General features: G+C 37.2%; 1 protein-coding gene across 1 annotated transcript; it reads left to right on the forward strand.

Annotated features, from left to right (window-relative positions):
* The first annotated feature begins 10616 nt into the window (after positions 1-10616).
* LOC116419419 (GTPase IMAP family member 4-like) lies at positions 10617-27263 on the forward strand. Its single transcript, XM_031939370.1, has 3 exons — positions 10617-10846; positions 18730-18848; positions 26168-27263. The coding sequence occupies exons 2-3, from the start codon at positions 18734-18736 to the stop codon at positions 27130-27132; spliced, it is 1080 nt and encodes a 359-aa protein (XP_031795230.1). The 5' UTR covers positions 10617-10846; positions 18730-18733; the 3' UTR covers positions 27133-27263.
* The last annotated feature ends 240 nt before the right edge of the window (positions 27264-27503 follow it).

Raw genomic sequence — 27503 nt, forward strand, 5'->3', positions numbered from 1 at the left:
TCCAAGTCTCCTGATTACAAGTTTAAGGTCATTTCTGGGCCATCACACTGTTTTCTAAAAAAAAAAAAAAGTATTTTGCAGTATTAGATATAACTTTTAATTTCTTTTGTTCATTTCTTAAGTTCTTATAGTAACAAGCACCTTGGCCCAACAAACAAAAGGCAAGAACACAAAATTCATTGTGTACAATTAAGAAATATCTTTCTGAACTCCACTGCTTCTTTTTTTCCCCCTGGAAAGGACTTCTCCTTTTAGTTCTCATTACTCGTATTATACTCATTCTTTAAGAACTGGCTCAAAACTCATCATCTCTCCCTAAATCTTTCCTAACTCCTCTCCTTTTACATTCTGATGATATTTACTCTCTCCCTTTTACAGCACTTCCTATATAGGTTTTCCCAGATTGTAGGTCACAGGTTGCCTTTTTAATGTTAACATTTTGTCACTCAAGGGTGTATTGTTTTCATAAATATATTGTTAGTTTTTTAGGTAAGGAAGGCTGAAGCTTCTATTTGAATTGTCATTCCTTCTTAGAAGCCCTCCTCAAGACTTTTTATTTACTATTATTGGTTTGTAAAAATCAAGAAGCAGAAACAATCTCAAGTTAAAGGGAAATTGTCGTAATTGTCACATTGTGATTGTCATAAGCAGTAGCCAGAATGTATACTTGAATACATACCTGCAGATAGCCCAAGAAAAAGACTGTAAAGCTCCCCCACATTGCTCCAATTTTTATATCCTTGATCAAGCAATTACCCTGGTTTCTTCTCTTTTCCAAACATTGCTACCCATGTGACATAATACTGATGCAAGTCCTATTTTTTATCCTGAAGAAATTCTGTTTTCAAGGACATTCCCAGATCTCCTTTACAAACAATCCTACAATTTTATCAATAAAACTATTGCCTCCTTTTTCTATTCACAACTTTGGAGATCAACACAAATTATTTTCACTTACAATAACATTCTCTTCAGTCATATATAAAATTTAACTCTTCATTATGAATGTGAAATTTTGAATTCACACCACAACCTTTAAGAAGATATATAAGAAGACATATTAGAAACCAGTCCAGGGATCTGGACTAATTCAGAGTGCAATATATGATTTGTCCCTAGAATGCTCTCATAATCTGAGCTGCTACTTTTAGGGGAGGTCAGTTATTTTTTAAAAGGTTGGGTGGTATTTGGGGGGATTTTCTTTGTTTTTGTTTGTTTGTTTGTTTGTTTTTTCCTTTCACTTTTCAACATAGAAATATACTTACCTTTATTCTGTTTCCTGAGTTCACCTGCTAAGTCTGATTAATAAATTGCAAAAATATAGCAATTGTTGCATTTATCTTGAACTTCCAACTCCTCTTTGAGAAGATAATATATGTAACTCCTAAAAACTTTATCATTACTAGGATAATTAGAAAGAGTCTAGCTAGAAGGTACAGGTATGAGTTGATTATAATGGGATCATTTGATTATGCTGGGATAATCTTTTACAAATGAAAAGGTGTGAAAGAGGGTTGTACTGGAAAGAAGGCAAAGGGAGAAAAAGAATGAGAAGGCATGAATGGAAGAGCTTTTATGTTTTACCCATGTTGGAGGATAGTGAAATGTTGGGAAGGTTGTGAGACCAAAATCTGTTATGCTTCTGGGAGGGAAAAATGAAAATGAAAAGATAGGGTTAGCAATCAAAATCTCAAATAAAGCAAGGGTAAAAATAGACTTAACTAAAATAGGTAATTAGCAAAATTCCATTTTTGCCAAAAGATAGACAATGAAGTAATATAAAAATATTTTACAAGTTTCTCTGACAAAGGCCTCATTTCTCAAACATATAGAAAACATAATCTAATTTGTAAGAATGCAAATCATTCTGCAGTTGTTAAAGGAAATAAAAAGGATGTTTTTAGAAAAACTCAAATCTATCTATACCCATAAGAAAAAATCCTCTAACTCACTGTTTATTAGTGAAATGAAAATTAAAACAACTCTGAGGAAACACCTTCCTCCTATAAGTTTGGAAATTATTCCTCTCTGAGTTACTGTTGTGAGTAACTGCAGCTACAAGGCAGACATTAGAGAAGTAAACCCAAGGTTTTATCACTATTCTCGAGCATTGGCTCATGCCTCAAAGAATGCCTGATTATTGATTAGGATTCCAATAAGGCTTCTTAATAGGCAAAATTTTATCAAACTGACAGAAATAATTCCTTTACATGTTGTCTTCTGGTAAATTTCTCTTTGGCCATAAAATGGATAAAAGATGAGAGATTCCTAATCCCAGATTTCCTGCAATGTTTTAAAAATTGAACAAACTTAATTACTTGTCACAGATCCGTGTGTTTGGGTATTAGAACACCTAAGACAGTGTCTATGAGAAATGAATGTTATTTTCTATTTAGCCTTAGTCAAAAGAAGGAAATAAAGCACAGTATTGAATAGTGGATATAGCTGGTCTTGGAGATAAGGGCCAAAAAAACAAGGAGAGAAGGCATACTGGTAAAAGGACACAAGACTCTTCTCTGACATATACTGAGCGCATGACTCTGGATGAGTCACTTAACTTCAAAGTGCCCCAAGAAATTTTCTAAAGCCAGGAATTCAGAGGGGGTGCTGAACTGCCCTGTAGAAGGACTTTCCTCACCAGGAATTTCCTAACTTCAATGAAAACAAAAAATGTGCATCCAGTGAAAAAAATACAAGGGGAAGGTGGGAAATGCCAGACAATCTCAAGACATCATCTCAAGCTGTCATGGGTCCACTTTGAGAAAGAAGGATGGACAACAGTAACAAACCCAGAACTCTTCTTTTGACAGAAATGAAAGGGAGGGTTAAAGAATTGAGGGTTTGAATATCTTGATCAACTCCTTCCTTAGAATGTGAACAGGGTGAACCAGAGACAGGGCACTCCAGGCTGGACAGAGGTTCAGTAGCGGCTCTTGGCAGGAAACTCCTTGAACAGGTACAGATAAGAGAAATGCATGAGACCAGAACATGTCCTGGAGGAGGTGGCAAATGTCAGAGAGTGATAAACCTTGAACTCAGCCCCAACGGACTTCTCAACTCCCTATCCACCTCAGCAATCTGCCTCTCTAGATGGGTTTTGTACTTGCAAGAGAGGGAAATTCTTTAATTTTTATGCCTTCAGCTCTGTGGAAATAATTACTAAACATAACCACAGATGTTTAGGTATCAATGTGTAAACATTAAGTTAACATATTAAGCCCCTTGTGACTATTTTTAAGCCGTATACACATCTTTTTTATGTGTGTGTGCTTTTAGGGAGGGAAGAAAGAACTAAGAGCCCTCAATTGAGGCAGTGTATTTATTTTGATCCCTGAGGCAAATAAAACAGAGATAAGAAATGAACATTTTTATTTCACAAGGAAAATATTATATCTGCTTGTAAATATTTTAATATTTTAAGTTATCTTGGAGAAATTTCAATAAAATGATAAAAAGCATTATACAATTCTTGTGTCACTCAGGGGGCATATGGGTTCTTCCAGAGTTAAATAGCTAAGATAGCCAATGGTCTAGGCAGACCTGTATGAGACAGATTTGTGCAGTATGGGATGTAATGGGAGTAAAGATTAATCTTTATAACTTCCAACTCCATCCTCCTCCCACCCTTGGCCAAGTTTGGCCAAGTTTTCCATCGTTAAGCAATAGAGACTATTCAGCAGCTGAAGAGTCAGTTCAAGAGAATTCCAATGGCATTTGAGGAAACAGAGACACAGCTTCCCCAGGAAGATATAGACTGAAGTCAGAAACTCAGAGCAAAAACAGCTTCAAAAAGGGGGATTCTAACAACAAAAACAAGAGTAATCTATCAATTCAAGATGGCTCTCAAGACATGTTGAGGAGGAATAGATATTGTGAGGCCCACTGAGTAATTAATCCCGCAGAGATGCTGATCCCAGGGGAAAACTTTAGGAGAGTTCTGTAAAGAAGGACACAGGGAGCTGGGTGGTACAGTGGACAGAGGATGCAGGAAAACTCATTGTCCTACATTCTAATCTGTCCACAGACATTTAATCTGTGTGATACTAGACAAATGTCTTTTTTTTTATTTTTATTAAAGCTTTTTATTTACAAAGTATATGATGGGTAATTTTTCCAACATTGATCCTTGCAAAACCTTTTGTTCCAAAATTTCCCCTCCTTCCCCCATCCCCTCCCCTAGCTGGCAGGTAGTCCAAAATATGTTAAATATGTTGAAATACATGTTAGATCCAATATATGTATACATATTTATAGTTATCTTGTTGTGCAAGAAAAATCAGATCAAGAAGAAAGAAAAAGAAAAACTGAGAAAGAAAACACACTGCAAACAAATAACAACAGAGAGAGTGAGAATGCTGTGTTGTGGTACACACTCTCTTCCCATGGTTCTTTCTCTGGATGTAGATGGCTTTCTTTATCACTGAACAAGTGGAACTGATTTGAATCATCTCAATATTGAAGAGAGACACTTCCATCAGAATTGATCGTCATATAGTCTTATTGTTGCCGTGTATAATGATCTCTTGGTTCTGTTCATTTCACTTAAAATCAGTTCATGTAAGTCTCTCCAGGCCTCTCTAAAATCATCCTGCTGGTTGTTCCTTACAGAACAATAGTATTCCATAGCATTCATATATCATAACTTATTCAGCCATTCTCCAATTGATGGGCATCCACTCATTTCCAGTTTCTAGCCACTACAAAAAGGGCTGCCACAAACATTTTTTGCCACGTGGGTCCCTTTCCCTCTTTAAGATCTCTTTAGGATATAGGCCCGGTAGAAACACTGCTGGATCAAAGGGTATGCACAGTTTGATAAGTGTTTGAGCATAGTTCGAAAGTGCTCTCCAGAATGGTTGGATCCATTCACAATTCCACCAACAATGCATCAGAGTCCCAGTTTTCCCAGATCCCCTCCAACACTCATCATCTTCTCCTGTCATCCTAGCCAATCTGACAGGTATGTAGTGGTATCTCAGAGTTGCTAGACAAATGTCTTAACCCTATTTGCCTGAAGATCCTTAATGATAAACTGAGCTAGAGAAGGAAATGGGAAACCACTTCAGTATATTTGCCAAGAAAATCCAAAATGGATTCATGAAGAATCAATATCATTGAAAAATGTTAAGATTCTTACAAGGTACTAAGACAGTGGAATTGATAGAGATAATAATTATCTAATTTAGCATGGTTCAGTATGACTGATCTGATCCTACAAGGAGATGTTATGAGCCAGAACTTGAAACAAAGTACTAAGTGGAATTGAGGACACAATGTTTAAATCTACTTTAGAATTGCTTTAATCCTACAACAAATAATGGTTTCCCAGTGATATAATGATTGATGTATACTCAGTGTACAGCATATAAGCAAGAAGCTCTCAGGGCCAGAAACAGAAGCCCATTCTTGGAGGAGGAGACAGATTCATTCCATTTTCCACCTTTGTGATGGCTGGAGGCTGAAGTACAAACCTTTGGATTCTGAGACATTCAGAGGGAACTGGAGACAGAAGCTGACAGAGAAAAAAGACTAGCGGCAAGAGCTCTCGGAACCAAGGAAAGAGACAGGCCTCTAAGAAAGTTAACCAGGCCCAAAGAAGGAAACAGTAAAGGATTTGGATTTTAATACCTGGCTGCATTCAGGGTTATTACACTGAACTGAAAGGAAGGCTGCCTCCAGAAGCCCCTCAAGAAACCTGCTCCCAGAGAAGATTATAATTTAAAGAAGAACATTACAGAAAAACACAGAAAGGAGAAGGGCATCTAAGTAGGAGTTACCCTGTGAAAGCTTGTTTTAATCTCAGTTTCCAATACCACTAACTCAATAATTCTTGGCTGACCATTCAAAATTGCTCTCTAGATGCCCCATCATGTCAACAATGCCATATGTTTGTAGAAGGCTTTATTGAGAAGCTGCCCCATCTTCTCTGGAGCACTGAGGGAAGTACACTATTACCTGCAACCAGGAATAGTATTGCCACCAGTTTAGCTAAAAGAGATTTTATTTCTTTTTTTTTTTAAATAATTATAACTTTATATTGACAGAGCCTATGCCTGGGTAATTTTTTACAACATTATCCCTTGCACTCACTTCTGTTCTAACTTTTCCCTTCCCTCCCTCCACCCCCTTCCCTAGATGGCAAGCAGTCCTATACATGTTAAATATGTCACAGTATATCCTAGATACAATATATATGTGTAGAACCAAACAATTCTCTTGTTGCACAGGAAGAATTGGATTCAGAGGGTAAAAATAACCTGGGAAGAAAATCCAAAATGCAAACAGTTTACATTCATTTCCCAGTGTTCTTTCTTTGAGTGTAGCTGCTTCTGGCCATTGTTGATCAGTTGAAACTGAGTTAGATCTTCTCTTTGTCAAAGAAATCCACTTCCATCAGAATACATCTTCATACAGTATCATTGTTAAGGTATATAATGATCTCCTGGTCCTGCTCATTTCATTTAGCATCAGTTCATGTAAGTCTCGCCAAGCCTCTCTGTATTCATCCTGTTGGTCATTTCTTACAGAACAATAATATTCCATAACATTCATATACCACAATTTACCCAACCATTCTCCAATTGATGGGCATCCATTCATTTCTAGTTTCTGGCTACTACAAAGAGGGCTGCCACAAACATTTTGGCACATACAGGTCCCTTTCCCTTCTTTAGTATCTCTGAGCTATAAGCCCAGTAGTAGCACTGTTGGATCAAAGGGTGTGTACAGTTTGATAACTTTGGGGCATAATTCCAGATTGCTCTCCAGAATGGTTGGATCTGTTCACAATTCCACCAACAATGCATCGGTGTCCCAGTTTTCCCACATCCCCTCCAACATTCATCATTTTTTTTTCCTGTCATCTTAGCCAATCTGACAGGTGTGTAGTGGTATATCAGAGTTGTCTTAATTTGCATTTCTCTCCTTAATAATGACTTGGAGCATATTTTCATATGACTAGAAATAGTTTCAATTTCATCATCTGAAAATTATCTATTCATATCCTTTGACCATTTATCAATTGGAGAATGGCTTGATTTCTTATAAATTAGAGTCTATTCTCTATATATTTTGGAAATGAGGCCTTTATCAGAACCTTTAACTGTGAAAATGTTTTCCCAATTTGCTGCTTCAAGAGACTTTATTTCAAATGAATCTACTTTGCCCTAAGCTTAATAAAAAGTTTCCTCTCTCACACAGCACTAAAAAATCAAAAGATTTCCTAACATATGTAGTAGGCTTTGGTCCTTCAAACTTTTCTTAGAAGCAACTAGCTGAATTACCCACAGGAAAGGGAACCCTAACATTTAAGAGGGACATAAATCAGTTTCCAGGATTGTAAAGATCCTTATTAGGAAGCAGACTTATAAACAGCCTTTAGGGTGTGGAATAAGGGAGAGCTAAAGTAGGTCAGCTAAGCATCGTATCATATCAATCCAAAAATTGTCCATCTGTCTAGGGGGGAAAGTATTTAAGGAGACCAGACCCAAGAAGCTCCTAGAATGAAGAGCTCATTCCCTACTTGGGGCAGCACTGATCTATCAAAGATACAGTTTCTCAAAGTAGGGATACATACTGCTGACAGTAATCGAGATGATGATGGGTACTTTAGAAGAATATTCCAGTATTTAGCTGTCCAAGATTAAGACAGGAGAGGTCAGGGAATATGGTGAGAGTGGGCCTTATCTCTGGCCTGCTTTGCAATCAAGAGCCAATTAAAAATTTTTTTTTTCATTCTCCAAGTAGAAAAGAGCTAGTTGGGATGAAAGGACCAGGTGAGAGTTTTTAGTATTTTATATTTTTGTCACACTTTTCTCTCTACCTGAAACAGTCAAATTCCTTATGAAAGCTGTTTCTTGACACATATATATGCTACAAATTCTTTCTTTTTTCATACAACAAAGTTGTTTTCCTATTCTGGGAGGACATCCAAAGTTTCACTTGTTAATAGTGCAATATCTTACGTCTCTTAATATTTAAATTTATTATTTAAAATAATAACTTTTCTTTCCTTTTCATCACAACACTGCTCCACATGAAAAGGGAACTTAAAGGGACGGTGTAGCTTGTAGGGAAAGGAAAGGGGAAAAGCTAACTTGTCAGATGGTTTTAATGGGAGACAAAGGAGCTTGAAAATGCTGGCCAGGTTCCCAATAAGATCAGGAATGAAACAAGGTTGCCCACTATCACCGTTACTATTTAATATTGTATTAGAAACGCTAGCTTTGGCAATAAGAGTTGAGGAAGAGATTAAAGGAATAAGAATATGCAATAAGGAAACCAAATTATCACTCTTTGCTGATGATATGATGGTATACTTAGAGAACCCCAGAGAGTCTACAAAAAAATTATTAGAAACAATCCACACTTTTAGCAAAATTGCAGGATACAAAACAAACCCACATAAGTCATAGCATTCTTATATATCACTAACAAAATCCAACAGTTAGAGTTACAAAAAGAAATTCCATTTAAAGTAACTACTGATTGTATAAAATATTTAGAAATCTATCTGCCAAGGGAAAATCAGAAACTTTATGAACAAAACTACAAAACACTTTCCACACAAATTAAGTCTGATCTAACCAACTGGAAAAATATCAAATGCTCTTGGATTGGTCAAGAAAATATAATAAAGATGACAATACTACCTAAACTAATCTATTTATTTAGTGCTATGCCAATCAGACTCCCAAAAAACTATTTTAATGACCTAGAAAAAATAACAACAAAGTTCATATGGAAAAACAAAAGGTCAAGAATTTCAAGGAAATTAATGAAAACAAAAATCAAACCAAAGTGGCCTCACTGTGGCCTACCAGATCTAAAATTATATTATAAAGCAACGGTTACCAAAACCATCTGGTATTGGCAAGAAAAGATAGGATCAATGGAATAGGTTAGGTCTAAAGGACAAAACAGCCAAAAACTTTAATAATCTACTTTGAAAACCTAAAGACCCAGTTTTGGGGATAAGAATGATTATTTGACAAAAAATTGCTGGGAAAATTGGAAATTAGTTGGCAGAAACTAGGATTGACCCAACTTAACACCGAACCAAGATAATAAATGGGTTCAGGGATTAGGCATAAAGAATGAGATCATAAATAAATTGAAACAAGATAGTTTACCTCCAGACCTGTGGAAGAGGAAGGAATTTTGGACCAAAGAAGAACTAGAGACACTATTGACTACAAATAGAAAAATTTTATTATATAAATTGAAAAAGTTTTTGTACAAACATAACTAGAAAGATTAGAAGGGAAACAATAAACTGGGAAAACATTTTTATAGTCAAAGGTTCTGATAGTCTTATTTAAATATATAGAGAATTGATTAATTTATAAGAAATCAAGTCATTCTCCAATTGAAAATGGTGAAAAGATATGGAAAGACAACCAGATGAAGAAATTAAACTATTTTAGCCATAGAAAATATGCTCCAAGTCATTATTAATCGAGAAATGCAAATTAAGACAATCTGAGATACACTTTCTACCTGTCAGATTGGCTAGGATGAAGGGAAAGATACAGAATGTTGGGATGGGAAAAAAGGGAATTTGATACATTGTGGAATTGTGAATAATTCAGCCATTCTGGAGCAATTTGGAACTATGCTCAAAAAGTTATCAAACTGTGACACCCCTTTGATCCAGCAGTGTTTCTATTGGGCTTATATCTCAAAGAGATACTAAAGAAGGGAAAGGGACCTGTATGTGCCAAAATGTTTGTGGCAGCCCTGTTTGTAGTGGCTAGAAACTGGAAAATGAATGGATGCCCATCAATTGGAGAATGGTCGAGTAAATTGTGGAATATGAATGTTATGGAATATTATTGTTCTGTAAGAAATGACCAGTAGGATGAATACAGAGAGGCTTGGTGAGACTAACATGAACTGATGCTAAATGAAATGAGCAGAACCAGGAGATCATTATATACCTCAACAATAATACTGTATGAGGATGTATTCTCACAGAAGTGGATTTCTTTGACAAAGAGAAGATCTAATTCAGTTTCAATTGATCAAGGATCCCTAAACAACTCCCTAAGGATGGACAGAAGCAGCTACACCTAAAGAAAGAACACTGGGAAATGAATGTAAACTGCTTGCATTTTTGTTTTTCTTCCCAGGTTATTTATACCTTCTAAATCCAATTCTCCCTGTGCAACAAGAGAACTGTTCGATTCTGCACACATATATTATATCTAGGAAACACTGTGACATATTTAACTTGTATAAGACTGCTTGCCATCTGGGGGAGGGGATGAAAGGAGGGAGGGAAAAAGTCAGAACAGAAGTGAGTGCAAGGATAATGTAAAAAAATTACCCCGGCATAGGCTTTGTCAATAAAAGTTATAATATATATATATATATATATATATATATATATATATATATATAAACACTAGAAAAAAAAAAAAGAAAAAGAAAATGATGGCCAGGGGAGGAAGTAGGTCAATGGTGAGCAAAGGTCTAGTTACTGCACAGATCTAATAATTAACAACTGATAACATGTAAGTTCATAGGAGTATTTTTATGCCCAGTACAAATTTTGTTTTCCTAGTTTCTCAGGTTAGAAGTATTCAGTTGGCAAGAAAACACCCAGGACAGTGAACCTGGACATCTTTCTCTCAAGCTCTCCATTTTCAGGAAATGGGCGGTCTCTAGTTCAGATAAGTTTCGTTTTCCTTCGTTTGACTTCTTTCTCAATTTTTTTTTTCCTCCTGCTCACATATACCCAGGCTTTAGGCACACCCACAGTAACACGGACCTGAAAGCTCAGTTTGGTGAGGAAGAGGGAGAAAGCTGTGCCTTTTGGTAAAATCCCAGTGCTGGAGTTATTCAGGTGAGTGATTGGTGGCACTCTATGGGAGGTGGACTTGCTCTGTCGAGGACAGACCTGCCCCTCTTCACAGTCATCTTTGTTTATCTGCTTGCTTAAGATCTTATCTTTGGGTACTATTGATTTGGGGTGAAGTACATGTGTGGTGGCTGCTTCCCACTCACTCTAAGAGCCCCTGGTTTGGCTCCTGGAAGACAATTGCTTCTCAGGTGAATGATTGTCCTTTGCCACCTTGCCAAATTTGTGAGTGAGGGCTGTTTTTGAGATGTGGGTGAGAGAGGAAAGCTGCAGTTGATCAACAAATATGAAGCAAAAAAAAAAAAAAAAAGAAGAAGAAGAAATTTCCTGCATATAGAGTCAAAACAAGGTCATTTCTGAGTTGAGGCTGGAGCAAAGATACAGGGATCCAAAGACAAAGTCATGACTCAAAAATAAAAAGCTAGTCTCACCTTGAATCAGAGAATATGATATCCTGAATGTTGTAATGAAGAAACAAGCCTCAGTTTCCTTAAAATGTCACCTCTTGTCTTTTCCTGCCTCAGATATCTGTTCTAAATATTTAAGTCTCCATTATACTTTCATTTTTTTTTTGAAATGAGTAATACTTACTCCAAGTGTCTTCTGTCATATTTTCATTCTAAAGACAGCTTTACTCATGCTTCCTCAAAGATTAAGAAGAAAGTTTTTCTTCTCACCTTCCTTGTGGGTGTCCCAGTAATTTTTCTCTCTCAATCCTCCAAGAAAAACCAGAAATATTGGACTATACTTTTTAAAATCTCATCAAGAAAAAGCTTTCTCCAAAGAACACTAAGTGAATCCTCTTCTGGGGTGAAATTGTCTTCAAATAAATTATTCTCAACTATTCACTTTTGACTGTGAATTAGGTTTATCAGACAATGGCTTAGAAAGATAAAGCATTTTTGGTACCCGACAGAGAATTTGCTGGAGCTAAATCTCACAAGCTCCCTGGGACTGATGACTAGATTTTCGGGAAAGCCCTACAAATCCAGATTTAATTTATTGTTTTGTGCTTGTATAGACTTTTAAAAGTAGTGAAAAATGTTAATAACATTGACTGAACTTAAAAGTTTATAAAAGATACTCATGCCAGGGCAATTGAAGTAAGGCCTGGGGCAATGGTAGTTTTGTTGAGGGACAGGAAAGGATAATTCTGAAGTTTGGACAAATTTGAATAGATTTCCACCATGGAAAATAGTAGAATTTTGAGGCACTGGTGTTCACAACAGCATCCTGGAAAAGGGAAAGGAGGAAGAAAAAGGAGGTAATGGGGCAACAAAGAAAGACTCACTTTGCAATTTTGTTGAACTTTTCAGTGAAATAGCATAGCTGTTGTGATACTTACAAAGAATACCTGCAATGAGAGGGAGGGTATGTCCTGGAGAAGTAAGGGCCCTGCAGAAGGAGCTGTGGGATGGGAAGGATGTATCTGGGAGGGGGGGGGCAAAGGAGTAAAGAATGGCCAGGCAGCCCCCAAGAAAGTCAAGGGGACAAGAGCTGGTTCTTTGCTCCTTCCACTGAACTTGGGGGCCTCCTTTCTTGTTCTCCTTTCTTTCCCTAGAAGACAACTTTTAGATTTTTCTGGGAATTCTTTGACTATCCAGTGTCATCCCCAGCAGGGTCACCCTTCCAGGGAAACTGACACCTGAGCAATTTCTCTTTGGAGTCCCCCATCTCTCCTTTCTGTCCTTTCCTCCATGAGGTTTGGCAAGGAAAACATTCCTTCTTCCTGAGGAGCCCAGGGTCCCAGTGCTGCCCCATTTCTCCTGTCACAGAGTAAAGTAATCTAAAACAGTCACAGGTTAACTCCTACACATGTGTTAATGTAACAATGTCTTATCATCCTGCCCATAAACCATTTGTCCATTTAAAGAGGATAGATCTTAGGGAGGAGGCAATGCTGAACCCAAAAGATTGACCTACTAAGGAGAGAATTTCAGGAAGAGTATGGGAGACATTTTGGAGAAAAGGTCTATCTGATAGTCATTTCTCAACCCTGAATAAAATGTCTTACTTTATTCACTGATCACCTAGATGCTCTGATTTTTTGCATAAGTTGACATGACTTAAATATTATGCTTATTTCTGGACTACCATTTCCTGCAGGCTGCTGGCAAATGTACTGAAAAGTAAGTTGAGGATTCAACTTGGCATTGCAAACCTCCTTTAAAATCCTCAAGATTTTTAGAGGATTGTGAACTGTTACAGGAAAGATATCTCCTCTCTGAGTTCCCACTGTGGGTCACTACTGTGACATCTATATTTACCACAATACAGACATTACAAAGGCAAAAACTCTAGTTTTATTATTATGCTCAAGCATAAGCTCTCTAACAAGGCTTCTCTTTTTTATTTATTTATATATTTTCTTTCTTTATTTTTATACACATTGCTTTATGAATCAGATTGGCAGAAAAAAGTCAGAACAAAAAAGAATAACCATGGGAGAGAATAAGAAAAAAAAAACCAGAAAAAAAGAAATGAACATAGCATGAGTTGATTTATATTCAATTCTATAATTCCTTTTCTGGATGCAGATAGCAGTTTCTGTCCAAAGTCTATTAGGATTGCTTTGGATCACTGAACTATTGAGAAGAACCAAGTCTTTCATAGGTGATTATTACACATTTCTGCTGTTATTATGTGCAATGTAGTTCTGCTTCTGTTTGTTTCACTCCGCATCAATTCATGTAAATCTTTCCAGGCCTTTCTAAAATCAGCTTGGCCATCATTTTTAATAGAAAAATAATATTCCATTCCCTTCTTATAGAGCAACCTATTCAGCCATTCCCTAAATGAGGGGCATCTATCTATTTTCCACTTCTTTGTTACTACACACACACAAAAAGCTGCTACGAACGTTTTTACACACGTGGGTCCTTTTTCCTCCTTTATGATTTCCTTGGGATATGAACCCAGCAATAGCACAGCTGGGGCAAAGGGTAGGGACAGTTTTGTAGCCCTTTGGGCATTCTTTCAGATTACTCTCCAGAATGATTGAATCATTTCACAACTCCTCCAACAATGCCTTAGTATCCCAGTTTCCCAGTTTTCCATCCTCTCCAAGGTCTTTGATTGTCTTTTCCTGTTACCTTAGCCAACTTGAGAGCTTTAAGGTGGTATCGCAGATTTGTTTTATTTTTTATTGCTCTAATCAAGAGTGAGTTAGAGCATTTTTTCATGACTATTGATCAGCTATTATAACATTGTAGCAAATATAGGATGGAGTTCTGTCTTTTCTTTAAATTTTATGGCCTAAGTGGAATGTGCCAAATTGCAACAAGTAAAAGAATTATTTCTCTGTCAGTCTGATATCATTTTGTCTATAATAAGCCTTGTGAAGGGAATTAATGGGGAAAAAATACAAAGGATGGTGGCTTAGCAGTACCAAACCAAAGCTATATTATAAAGCAGCAGTCATCAAAACCATTTTTACTGGCTAAGAAATAGAGTAGTGGATCAGTGGAATAAATTAGATACATATAACACTATATATGAGTCCTATAGTAATCTAGTATTTGAAAAAAAAAACTTCAACTTTTGAAATAGGAACTCACCACTTGACAAAAGTTGCTGGGATAATTGGAAAATAATATGTCAGAAATTTGTCATAGACTTACATCTCACACTCCATATTGTAGAAAGTCCAAAAAGGTATACTTGAATCAGATAATTGGGCACTTAAGGCTAATTACCTATTTCATATGAGACAATGACTCTATTAGCATATGTTTGGATAAATGGCTCTTCTCACTGTTGGTGCCTACTGAAAGTTTGGTGTTAAGATAATGATAGGTAAGAATTGAAGGGCAGAGGAACAGAGAGGAGAGTCACTTGGCTGCAGGACAAAGAGGAGAGAGGTGGAGATTCTTGATTCCAGAATGGAGGAGAGATCTTTGGCAAGCCTTGTGGAAGTTTGCCTGCTTCTTTCATTTTTCCCCCTAAAGACCAAGGACTTTTACTTATGCTGACTCTAGCTGATCCTGAGGCCTCCAGGAAGTTAGCTCAGACTTCACACCATACCAAAATAAGGTCATTTATAAATGACTTTAATTTCATCATCAGAAAATTGTCTGTTCATATTCTTTAACCATATATCAATTGAGGAATGACTTGTATTGAAAATTTGACACAATTCTTTATATATTTTCGAAATGAGACCTTTATCAGAAACACTACCTGTAAAGATTTTTTCCTAGCTTTGTACTTCCCTTTTAATCTTGTTACTATTGGTTTTGTTTGTGCAAAAACTTTTTAAATTTAAGATAATCAAAGTTGGCCTTTTGCCTTTCATAATCTTCTCTAGTTCTTCTTTGGTCACAAATTCCTCCCTCCTCCAAAGATCTGATAGGTAAATTATCCCTTGCTCTACTAATTTGTTTATGGTATCATCCTTTATGCCGAAATTAGGTATCTATACCTTATTTTGACTTTATTTTGGTATGAGGTATAAGATGGGAGGTGTAAGATGAGTTCTATGACAAATTTCTGCTATATTATTTTCCAATTATCCCAGCAACTTTTGTCAAGTACTGAGTTCTTATTTCAAAGGTTGAATTTTGGGGGTTTATGAAATGGGAATGAATATTTTTATTTCATACTGAAAGTAAAATATCTGCTTTTAAATATTTGAGAGGTTTTTTTAATATACAAGTGTAAGCAGTATTAGTAAAATGATAAAAACTACTATAAACATTTGGTGTCAATCAGGAAGCATGCTGCTGGTCCTTCCAGTGTTAAATAGTCAAGAATGCCAATGGTCTATGCAGTATGACTCAGGCCAGTCAGAAATCACTTTGTGGAATATGACCCCTAAAGTGTAGGAAGATTCATTTCTACAACTCACAACCCCACAGCCTCCTTCTCCTCACCATGGTCAAATTCAGCTAAGTTTTCCATTGTAAACCAACAGACACTCTGTCCAGCCCCTGGAGAGTCAGTTCAGGAGAATTCCAGGAACAGTTAAAGGAACAGAGACACAGCCTCTCTAAGAAGACATAGAATGAATCCATTGATCCAGAGCAAAAACAGCGTCAAGGAATAGGATCTCTGACAGTAGGCACAAGACCCAGCTATCCGGTGCAGATATCTGTCAGAAAAGGGATAGTGAAGAAGAGACTCTATAGGACCAGGGGAGTAATTGGTTCAGCAGAGGTGCTGATCCCAAGGGAAAACGGTAGGAGGATCCTATGAAGAGGGGCACACGGAGCTAGAAGGTGCAGTGGTTAGAGCTAGGTCTGGCATCAGGAAGGCTCAAGGTCTTGAATTCAAATCTGATCTCAGACACTTACTAGTTGTGTAATACTGGGCAAGTCATTTAACCGTCTTGACCTTAGTTTCCTCATCTGTCAAATGAACTGGAGAAGAAAATAGCAAATGACTTCAATATCTTGGCCAAGAAAATCCCAAATGGGTTCATGAAGTGTTCACATTATTGAACAACAACCACGTAGAAAGGTAAGAAGGGCATCCATGTAGGAGTTCCATGATTTAGGCTTGTTCCAATCTCACCTTGTAATATCAGTCACTCAGTAATTCCTCATCTGCCATTCAAACTTTCTGCTGCCTTAGAAACTCCAACAGGACGATACTATGACATCTTTGCCCCTTCTCTAAAATCCTTCTAAATAAAAGGCTTCACTTACATGCTGCCCACTTCTCCTAAGCATAACTGAAAGCCTCCTCTTACGTGTATCAAGGAAGCCAATATTGTCACTACTTTATTTAAGGTGAGCTTACTGTGCCCATAATAGAATAAAAAGTTTCCTTTTTCCTACAGCATTAAAAAGGTAATCATTTTCTAACAAGGCTGCATCTTGGTCCCTCAAACCTTCTTAAAAACTATCTGGCTGAATTATCTATAGGGAAAGGAATCCTAACACTTAATAGGGATCTGAAACATTTTCCTGGATTGTATAGTCCCTTCTAAGGAAGCAGAAATTTCAAGGCCCTAGAGCCCACAGGGTATGGAATAAGGGAAGACCAGGGAAAGTCAACTAGATATATATCCGAAATTTGTCCCTCTATTTAGGGAAGGGAATGTTCAAGGAGACAAGATCCAAGAAGCTTCTAGAGTGGATAGTTTGCTCCTTATTTAGGGCAGTGCTGAGCTATTAAAGATACACTTTCTTAAAGCTGGGATACATACTGCTGATGGTCATGAGGATGAGGATGGAAGTGATGCTTAGAAGGTCATTCCAGCATTCAATAGTGCCAGTTTTCCAGGAATAACACAGGAGAGGGAAAGCCCAGGAATATAGTGAGACTGGCCCCTATCTCCAGCCTGCTTTGTTATCAAATAAATGGCCTGCTCAGAAGCAATGGCACAGCAAGACCCATAAGACAGAAGACCACTCAGTGAGGGCTCTGACAGGGCTGCCCACAATGGGCTCATCCTTGACATCCCAAAGCCATATCCTGAATAAGAATCACTTACTGGTAAGGCAAATCTTTTACTCTGAGAAAGGGAAAGAAGGCCAAGGTCAGAAGAAGATGGACAATTGCTTGAAACCATGTCACAGTGATCTATCAAAGGCAGCCGCTCCAATTCAGATGCCTCACAGCCTCTCAGCTACTGATGCCTCCATTCCCCTCCATCTACCACCCTGGCTTGTGCATAGGGACCCTCAGCAGTACCCCTAGAACAGCTGGAGCCTGCAGAGAATGCTGGTTCTCAACCAAGAATTGTAATGTCCAAAGAAACTGAGCAAGACAGAGATTAGAGACCAATTCAATAGTTTATTAAATGGAGAGAAGTACTGGGACCAATGGATCCCAGGGCTAGATGAGCGTATGAGTCTAGTCCAGAGTATTGGGACAGCAAACCTTTTATGGAATAACAAGAACATTGATATAATGCAGAGAGACATTTACATAATGCAGAGACCTAGGTAGGGATGGCCTCATAGATGGAGGTTACTGATATTCTAATGACATTAAGGAATGTCTATAACACCTTTATGTCAACCATTAACAGGGGACGGTCATAACCTTAAGGCAGAATACGAAATAGGACAAATGGAGGAACTGGTCACCCCATTAAAAGTGACCTTTTTCATTACAGAATAACTCATCTCAGAATTCCCTGGCTCCAGAGTCTAGATGCAGAGATTTGGATAGTCTGGAACAACCCAGGATTTGGAATCTGTGGCATCTGCTGAGGACCAGCTTTTCAAAAACCATTAGTACCAGTCCTGGCCAGGCCTGGTCTCTGCCAGCTCCCATACACTGGGGCCTGGATACCTCAGACTCTAAGTCCAAGCCAGAGTTCAAGGCCGATACCACCAAAGAAGGCCTCCTTGTCTCCTTATAGTGAATCCAACTCAGCCCATGCTCCTTCCCTCACCCTAGAAGTAGAGTGTTACAGTGGCTAGAGGCCTGAACCTAGAGTCAGGAAGATCTGAGTTCACATGATCCTTCAGATACTCCCTAGCTGTGTGACCTCAGGCAATTCATTCTCTGTGGCCTCAGTTTCCTTATCTGTCCAATGGGAACATATCTCCTATCTATCTCCCAGGGCATTTGTGAGAACCAAATGAGATTATATTTGTAAAGTGCTTTACAATGGTACATAAATCCTTATCTCCCTTCTCCCCCCCAAGCAAACTAGTCCTTCTGCTTACTCTCTGAGTCTGCCTTTACCCTTTGACTTGGCTTGTTCCTAAGATTCCCTCTGAGCTGTATCCCTCACTCCATGAAGTCTGGTTGCTTGAGGGCTTCCTACCAGAATGGAGTCCTACCAGAATACAGCATTCCTGGCTAACAGGGATTGGGAGAGCTTGATCATGAGGGATGGGACATTGATGCTTGGAGCTTGCTAGAAAGGGAGTACCCTAATAACTGCCCCAGTCCTCGTTTTTCTTTCTTAGGAACATGGCCAGAAAAGAACTTCGAAACAGGAGGAAGAACACAGCGGAGATGCCAGATCTTGGTGGACCCTTACATCTGGGTTCCCTGTATGACTGTACTTCGGATACCCTCATCCCTGGTAATTACTGTCTTGAAAGCAAAGCCTTATTCCAGATGTCAGGAGAGGGCAGTGTTAGAGAATAATTATTTATAGGTGAAAACTGGTTAGTGTCAGAAAGTTAGACTCAGAGACTGTTTCAGTGATTAATGTGTCTCACTTTCTTTTTTCTCCCAGTTAGGACCCACCTAGAATAATTTGTTTTTATGGGAAATGTTATATGATAGCAAATCCCAGGATAAATAAGGGATGTCTAAAGAGGAGAGATAGAGGGGAGGATTATTCACTATTGGAGGGTGGAGGTCAAAAAGAGAAGCAAACTTTGAATTATCTGAAACTAATATGACTGAAGTTTTTAAAAACATCTTTACTCAGAGAAAGTGTCAGAGTTTTAATTAAATCAGACACAATTTTGTAAGAAGGAGAGAGCAGATGGTCTTTCTCTCTGTCTCTCTGTGCATCTCTGTCTCTGTCTCTCTCTCTCTCTCTCTCTCTCTCTCATACACACACACACACACACACACACACACACCCCTTTCCATCCAAGGAGTTTACACATGTTAATCAGACTGGTTAACATCAAGTTGAAAAGCAGCCTTGAAGGAGAAAAGAAGATAGGACAGTTCAGAATGAGGGACTGGGAGAAAGGTGAAAGGCTGTAGACCTAGCACTTTCTCTTGAAAAGGGTGAGGTTTGCAGATTTTTTCAATATACATTGACTTTTCATCTTTACCAGCATCTAGAAGAGAGGCAATTGGTGGATGCTTCAGTGGATAGAGCACTGGGTCTAGAGTCAGGAAGACTTAGGAGCAGGAATTCTTGCTCTTTTTCTGTCTTCAACCTCTTAGTGTTATGGTTAAGCAAAATAACATTTTTTAAAGAATAAAATAAACACAGGATCACAAAAGAAACCAATTACATTCAAATGCAATCATACACACACACATACACCCATACACACACATACCAAAACACTTATTCAAGTTCATGGATCTCACAGTAAAGATACCTTGTTGAACATTCACTCAGTGGTTTAAGGGACTTTATGTATCATCCCATAGGAAAAGTCTTTAGAACTTCCAGGCTAGTTTCCTGCCCATAATATCTCCTTCAAGCCTAAACACAGTTTTTAAGGACCAGGTCTTACTTAATATCTTACCTCATTATCACTAGATTACTTATTTCATATCATTAGAGATACTGTATGGCACAGAAATGATATCTTAGATAAGATGCCTAGGATCCTGTGATTCTGTTGAAATAACCTTATATTCAATGAGTACTTTCAGTTATCATGTCACCTTGGTGACTTATTCAGGCCCATGTTAGGCAGCCCATTAAAACTCCTAGATTGTAAGTAGTTTTGCAGTTTTTTTCTGGTTTATCTTGTGATTGAAGCTAGTAGGATTCTTCCTCACAACAGGTATTATAATTTTTGACTTATTTCTCATCTAAGTTTGGTGCTAGATCAATTGTCATAAATTAAATTTGTCCAGGTATTAGGGTTTCCTTTTCCTGTTTGCTAGAACCTTATTTCCCTAGCCTCACTCACCCCCGCCCCACTTCCCTACCACTTTTTTTTCCCAAAATACATGCAAAGATATTTTTCAATATTCATCCTTGAAAACATTGTGTTCCAATTTTTTCTCCCTCCCTCTCCTCCTTCCCCTCCCCTAAATAGAAAGTAATCTAATGTAGGTTAAACATATGCAATTCTTCTAAACATATTTCCACATTTATCATGCTGCAAAAGAAAAATTAGATCAAAAGGGGGAAAATGAGAAAGGATAAAACAAGTAAGCAAACACAAAAGGTGAAAACACTGTATTGTGATCCACTTTCAGTCCACACATAGTCCTCTCTTAATCACAAGTGTGTTGGAATTGCCCTAAATCTTAGTCCATCAGAATTGAGCATTACATAATCTTCCTGTTCCTGTGTACAATGTTCTCCTGATTCTACTCACTTCACTTAGCCTCAGCTCATGTAAATCTCTCCAGGCCTTTCGAAAATCACCCTGCTCATTTCTTATAGAACAATAATATTCCATTACATTCATACACCATAACTTCTTCAGCCATTTCCCAATTGATAGACATTCCTTCACTTTCCAGTTCCTTACCACTACAAAAAGGGCTGCTACAAATAGTTTTGCCCATGTGGATCCCTTTCTCTTTTTTATGATCTCTTTTGAATATAGAACCAGTAAAGACACTGCTGGATGAAAGTATATGCACTGTGTTATGGCCCTTTAGGTATAGTTCCAAGTTGCTCTCCAGAATGGTTGGATCAGATCACAACTCCATCAACAATGTGTTAGTGTTCCAGTTTTCCCACATCCCCTCCAACATTTATGATTATCTTTTACTGTCATCTTAGCCAATCTGAGAGCTTTAAAGTAATACCTCAGAGTTGTCTTAATTTGTATTTATCTAATAAAATGTGATTCAGAGAATTTTTATATGACTTGAAATGGCTTTAACTTTTTTATCTGAAAATTGTATGCCCATATTCTTTTTATTTATTTTTATCATATATTGCTTTATTAATCATGTTGAGAGAGAAAAATCAGAGCAAAAGGGGAAAACCCTGGGAGAGATTTAAAAAAAAAAAACAGAAAAAAAGAAGTGAACATAGCATGTGTTGATTTACATTCAGTCGCCATAGTTCTTTTGTTGGATGCAGATGGCATTTTCTATCCAAAGTCTATTGGGATTGCTTTATATCACTGAACTACTGAGAAGAACCAAGTGTTTCATAGTCAATCATCATACATTCTTGCTGTTATTGTATACAATGCATTCCTGGTTCTACTTGTTTCTCTCAGCATCAATTCATGTAAATCTTTCCAGGCCTTTCTAAAATCAGCTTGTTCATCATTTTCTATAGAACAATAAGACTCCATTATCTTCATATACCACAACTTGTTCAACCATTTCTCAATTGATAGGCATCTATTCATTTTCCAAATCTTTGTTACCCCAAAAAGAACTGCTACATTTTTTTGTACATGTGGGTCCTTTTCCATATTTTATGATTTCTTTGGGATACAGACCTTAGTAATGGTGCTTCTGGATCAAAGGGTATGCACAGTTTGATAGGATGGGTTGTATTCTTATAAATTTGAGTTACTTCTTTATGTAGTTTAGAAATGAAGCCTTTAGGTTATCAAACTGTGCATACCCTTTGATTGAGCAGGGTCTCTACTGGGTCTCTATCCCAAAGAAATCATAAAAAAAGGAAAAGGACCCACATGTGCAAAAATGTTTGTAGCAGGACTTTTTGTAGTGGCAAGAAACTGGAAAGTAAACGGATGTCCATGCGTTAGAGAATGGTTGAATAAATTATGGTATATAAATCTTATAGAATAACATTGTTTTATAAGAAATGATAAACAAGCTGATTTCAGAAAGACCTGAAGAGATTTACATGAACTAATGCTAAAGGAAGAAGTAAAATCAAGAGAACATTGTACACAGCAACAACAAGATTATATGATGATCAAATATGAAGGACTAAGGTCTTTTCAACAATAAGGTGATTTAGGGCAATTCCAATACACTTGTGATGAAGAGAGCCATCTGTATCCAAAGAGAGCACTATGGAGACTGAGTGTGGATCAAAATATAGTATTATCATCTTTTGTTGTTGTTGTTTGCTTGCTTGTTTTATCCTTTCTCATTTATCCCTTTTTGATCTAATTTTTCTTGTGCAGCATGAAAAATGTGGAAATGTTTAGAAGAATTGCACATGTTTAACCTATATTGGATTATTTTATGTTTAGGAGGGAGAGGTAGAGAGAGGGAGAAAAATTTGAAACACAAGGTTTTGCAAAGGTGAATACTGAAAATTATCTGTGCATATGTTCTGAAAATAAAAAGCTTTCATAAAAAAGCAAAAGAAATGAGGCCTTTATCAGAAATACTAGATATAAAAATTTTGTTCCCAGCTTTCTGCTTCCCTTCTAATCTTGGTTACATTGGGTTTGTTTGTACAAAACCTTTTTAATTTAATGTAATTAAATTATCCATTTGCATTTCATAATTTTCACAAGGTTTTCTTTGGCCATAAATTCCTTCCTTCTCCCAGATCTTTGAGGTAGATGACCCCTTTTCCTAATTTACTTAGAGTATCACCTTTTGTGTCTAAATCATGAACCCATTTCCATCTTGTCTTTCTATAGGGTGTTAGATGTTGCTCAATGCCATATTTCTGACATACTATTTTCCAATTTCCCCAGCAATTTTTGTCAAATAATGAGTTCTTATCCCAGAACTTAGATATATGTTCTTGCCTCCACTCTCACTCCCCCAAATCCCTAGCTGACCTTCCTGCCCGGCACTGGCATCCTTTCCATGCCCCTAATTCAGGTCACTCACAGAAAAAGCATGAGGGAAAGTTCTCCTGAATGAATTTAGGAAGTTTAGGATTAAGGACACTTTGTCAGTTTCTCAAATTTATTTAAGTGATTACTCCAGGAGGAAAACTCATTTTCAATTCAGTATTATTGTTATAGTATATCATCCATGATAGTAAGAGAAAAGAGGAAAAACCAATAGGAGACTTATTTGGCCAAAATAGATCTCAATCTTTTTACAGCTGGCCAGAGATAGGAAGGAGTTGTTCCAGTCAGTTCATCCAATCAACAAGAAGTATTTATTAAGTAATAAATGCCTAACATTGTGCTTGGTGCTGGTTGATTCAAATACACAGAAAGGAGCCATCTTTCTTGCAAGGAGCTGACATTCTGTTGGTGAAAACTTACATCTAATTAAGAAATTAACTTCCCGATTAGGGTGGTGATATAGCATTCCTCTTAAGAAGAGCTCCCAGCTTTCCCCTTTTGTACAAGAAAATCCCATTCCTAATGAATGTGAGGGATGTACTTCTCTTGTGAGATGATGAGAGAGGAAAAAGTTATAGGATTGTGACTGATGGGAGAAAAGGTGCTATCTTGCTACTTGTGCTTCCAAATCTCTATGCTAGAATCTTTGAACACTGTCATTGGTGGAGAAAGATGAGCATTATAGGACTACAATGATCCCCAATGTATTTGAGGTTAGTTAAAAAGGATTTTTAAAAAATGTATAATCCTAGGTGCTAGAAAGTTATTAGGGTTTAGGTAGATACTTATCTGTAAAATCCTAATTAGGAAGACAGAAGGAGACCTCAACTAGGGTTCCTACAGTTGACAACGAGAATGTGGAATTTTTGAGGTTGAGGAAGCTTTTTTATTTTTTAAGGAATAAGACTTATTCAAGGTGACTTTCCTTTATTTGGTAGTAAATGTTCCTTCCAATAGATGATTATATGGTAACCCAAGTCTCCACACTAGGAAAGAGAAAAAGGAAATCCAACCAAGAGATTTAGATCCTTTATAACTTTCTAAAGCCCAGGGAGATTATACATAGCAGAAAGATGATGTAATGTTTTAAATCTGCATCTGAAAAGGAGTTCCAAAAATGACTTCTTAGTTTTCCTTTTCTACTTATGAAAAGTTCTTTTTCTGCTCTCTACTATACATGTTTAATTTGGGCAGAATGATGATGACAGTTGAGGACCAAGGTGTTATTTGATACCTCAGTTTCTAGATCTGGGTCTTAGAATCTGTTGTTACTTGTCCTTTTTCTTTTTTTTTTTATTTTTTCTTTTTTTTTTTATTTAATAGCCTTTTATTTACAGGATATATACATGGGTAACTTTACAGCATTAACAATTGCCAAACCTCTTGTTCCAATTTTTCACCTCTTACCCCCCCACCCCCTCCCCTAAATGGCAGGATGACCAGTAGATGTTAAATATATTAAAATATAACTTAGATACACAATAAGTATACATGACTTGTCCTTTTTCTTAAAGAGAGCTTTGACACCAGAGAGGTGATGCCATGACATGCAAGTGAATTGGATTGAAATGAAAGGGGACTGTGCAAGGTCACCTGCCTCACTTTCACCTACAGAGCCATCTGGATCCAGTGGCCACATATAGATCAGATGAGTGGAGATGGATTTAATGGGAGATCCTGATCTTTTTAAGCTAAGGTCTTTAACAGGTCTCCGTTTGACTCAATGAACAAAGATAAGTAGCAATTGAGGCAAAGAATCTCTGCTTTCTCCTAGACAAAAAAAAATTGGTTGAGGGCATATGGAGATGAAAGATTCCCTAATTTTTTAAGACTGGTTAACCAGGGAATTGTAGAGAAACTTAGCAATGTTATTAGGTGATATTGGCTCTCAGCCAATATGGGCACTTATCTGGGATATTAATTGAATAATACCTTCTAGACTAGTTTTAGTGACAATAGCAAAAGCTAATAGACAATCCTTAAAGGAAACTTACCAATTACTTGTCAAGTGATAGAAGAATGGCCTAGCCTTGTTCTCATAGGGAAGGAATCAAATTTATACAGGTGCTCACCTTTTTGGTTTTGGGGTGTTTTTTTCCTGGGATTCTACTTGTGTAATGCTCATTGAGATTCTAGGAGGCATGGGAAATAAACTTTCCTATTTACTTTTTTTTTGTTTAAATATTTGCTAGTGACATTTTTGTCTATTTTAATTCACTTTTGAATTCCAAATACTATCCGTCCATCCATATTTTTCTCCACCCATTGAAAAGACAAGCAATATGACAGTCATTTATACATTTGAAGTCATGCAAATCATATATTAGCCATGTTGCAAAAACAAAAAAGCAAGATAAACATATATGTGTGTGTATTATATATGTATATATATCATATATATGAGTATGTGTGTATATCTGTGTGTATGTATATATACTTTTGTCTACACTCAGAATTCAGAAGTGATTAGAGTTTGCTTCCTTTGGGATTCCAACTATGAAATAGTAATTCAGAGTCTTTGAGGTAGAGAGGAATAAACTTCCACATCACATAAGATCATAACTTGCAGGAAAAGGGCACAAATATTAATATGGCTGGGTAAAATTGGCTATGTATAAATGTGTACACACATGTGTTTTTCAATAAGCAATAATGATTCATTTATATTATGTACCAGAGAAAGGGTGACATATGCAATTATATAAATCTAATACTCCTCTCAACACTCCCCCCCCCCCCAAAAAAAAAGTAACCTGGTAGTGGTGGTCCCTCTTCTGCTGACAAGGATCTCTGAATTTTACTAGGACAAAAGAGAGATGGCCATACTCAAAGCTTGTCCGGATTGTTAGGACCCATCTTAGCTTGTGTACCATGGGCATAACCTTCAGAACCTCAATATCACCTCCTTGTCATGCCAGGATTTCTGAGCAGGTCTTTATTAGAATTATCTACAAATCCAAATCCTTCATTTTTCTTTCTCACTTGTTTCCTACAGAACCAAACATCAGTGGAAGAGACTCAAGGAAGCTAGAATTCCAAATTGTCCTTGTGGGGAAAACAGGATCTGGGAAAAGTGCAACAGGAAACACCCTTCTGGGCAGTAAAGAGTTTGAGTCCAAGTGTTCAGGAGGGTCAATCACCAAGGTCTGCAAGAAAGCCAGAACCACATGCAATGGGAGGGACATTTGTGTTATTGATACTCCAGGCATTTTTGACACTGATACCAAGGAGGAAAAAAACCTGAAAGAAATTGCTCGTTTCATGACACTATCCTCTCCAGGACCACATGCTCTACTCCTGGTGTTGCAAGTGGGCCGTTTCACCCAGGAGGAGAAGGCAGCCATTGAACGCCTTTACAAAATTCTAGGACCTGAAGCAGTGAAGTTTTTGATCATTGTATTCACTGGAAAAGACAAACTAGGAGAAGAAAGCCTAGAGGATTACTTAGGAACCATTAATGACTCTTATTTCAGGGAGTTATTGGAGAAGTGTGCCCATCGATGCTGTGCATTTGACAATAATGCTAGTGGAGCCCAGAGAGATGCCCAGATTTCAGAGCTGATGGCCATGGTTGAAAACATGGTGCAAGATAATGGGGGCAGCCACTACAGCAACAGTATATATGAATCTGTGGAAGCACTCCTGCAGAAAGAGACAGAAGCTCTTCAGCAACGCTACAAGGAGCAGTTTGAGAGGGAAAGAGAAGAAATGAGATGGAATTATGAAAATCAAATACGAGAGTTGAAGAAGCAAAAGCAAAAATGGGAAATAGAAAAGAAAATGGAAGAATTTGAAAAGAAAATGCAAAATCTTGAGGATGAGATAAATCAAGAGTTTGAAGGGTTAAACTGGAGGTACCAGAAAAATTATCACTTTGCCCGAAATGAGACTGAGAATGATAACAGTATATATTTGGAAATTTTCAAGATTATTTTGTCCTTTGTGTTTAATTTGCTCTAATTTTTCATTGGAAAGTCTTTTGACGGTCAGAATAATTTCATGTCTAGTTTCTACTATATGTGCTGTCAGTTCAAAGTGAAGTTAGGTAATGGAGATCCTGTGGTTAATAAATGATTTAGACAACAGTTGAATCCAAGTCTCCTGATTACAAGTTTAAGGTCATTTCTGGGCCATCACACTGTTTTCTAAAAAAAAAAAAAAAGTATTTTGCAGTATTAGATATAACTTTTAATTTCTTATGTTCATTTCTTAAGTTCTTATAGTAACAAGCACCTTGGCCCAACAAACAAAAGGCAAGAACACAAAATTCATTGTGTACAATTAAGAAATATCTTTCTGAACAAATTTCTGAAGAGTTGGAGAAGCAAAAG

Source organism: Sarcophilus harrisii, chromosome 5, assembly GCF_902635505.1.
Source record: "Sarcophilus harrisii chromosome 5, mSarHar1.11, whole genome shotgun sequence".
Taxonomy (NCBI): Eukaryota; Metazoa; Chordata; class Mammalia; order Dasyuromorphia; family Dasyuridae; genus Sarcophilus; species Sarcophilus harrisii.

What these genes read in the sequence shown, in the direction of transcription:
- LOC116419419 (XM_031939370.1), top strand. Translation starts at nt 18,734, where the DNA reads ATGGCCAGAAAAGAACTTCGAAACAGGAGGAAGAACACAGCGGAGATG. An exon ending in TTCGGATACCCTCATCCCTG is followed by an intron (nt 18,849 to 26,167) that starts GTAATTACTGTC and finishes TGTTTCCTACAG; the next exon opens with AACCAAACATCAGTGGAAGA.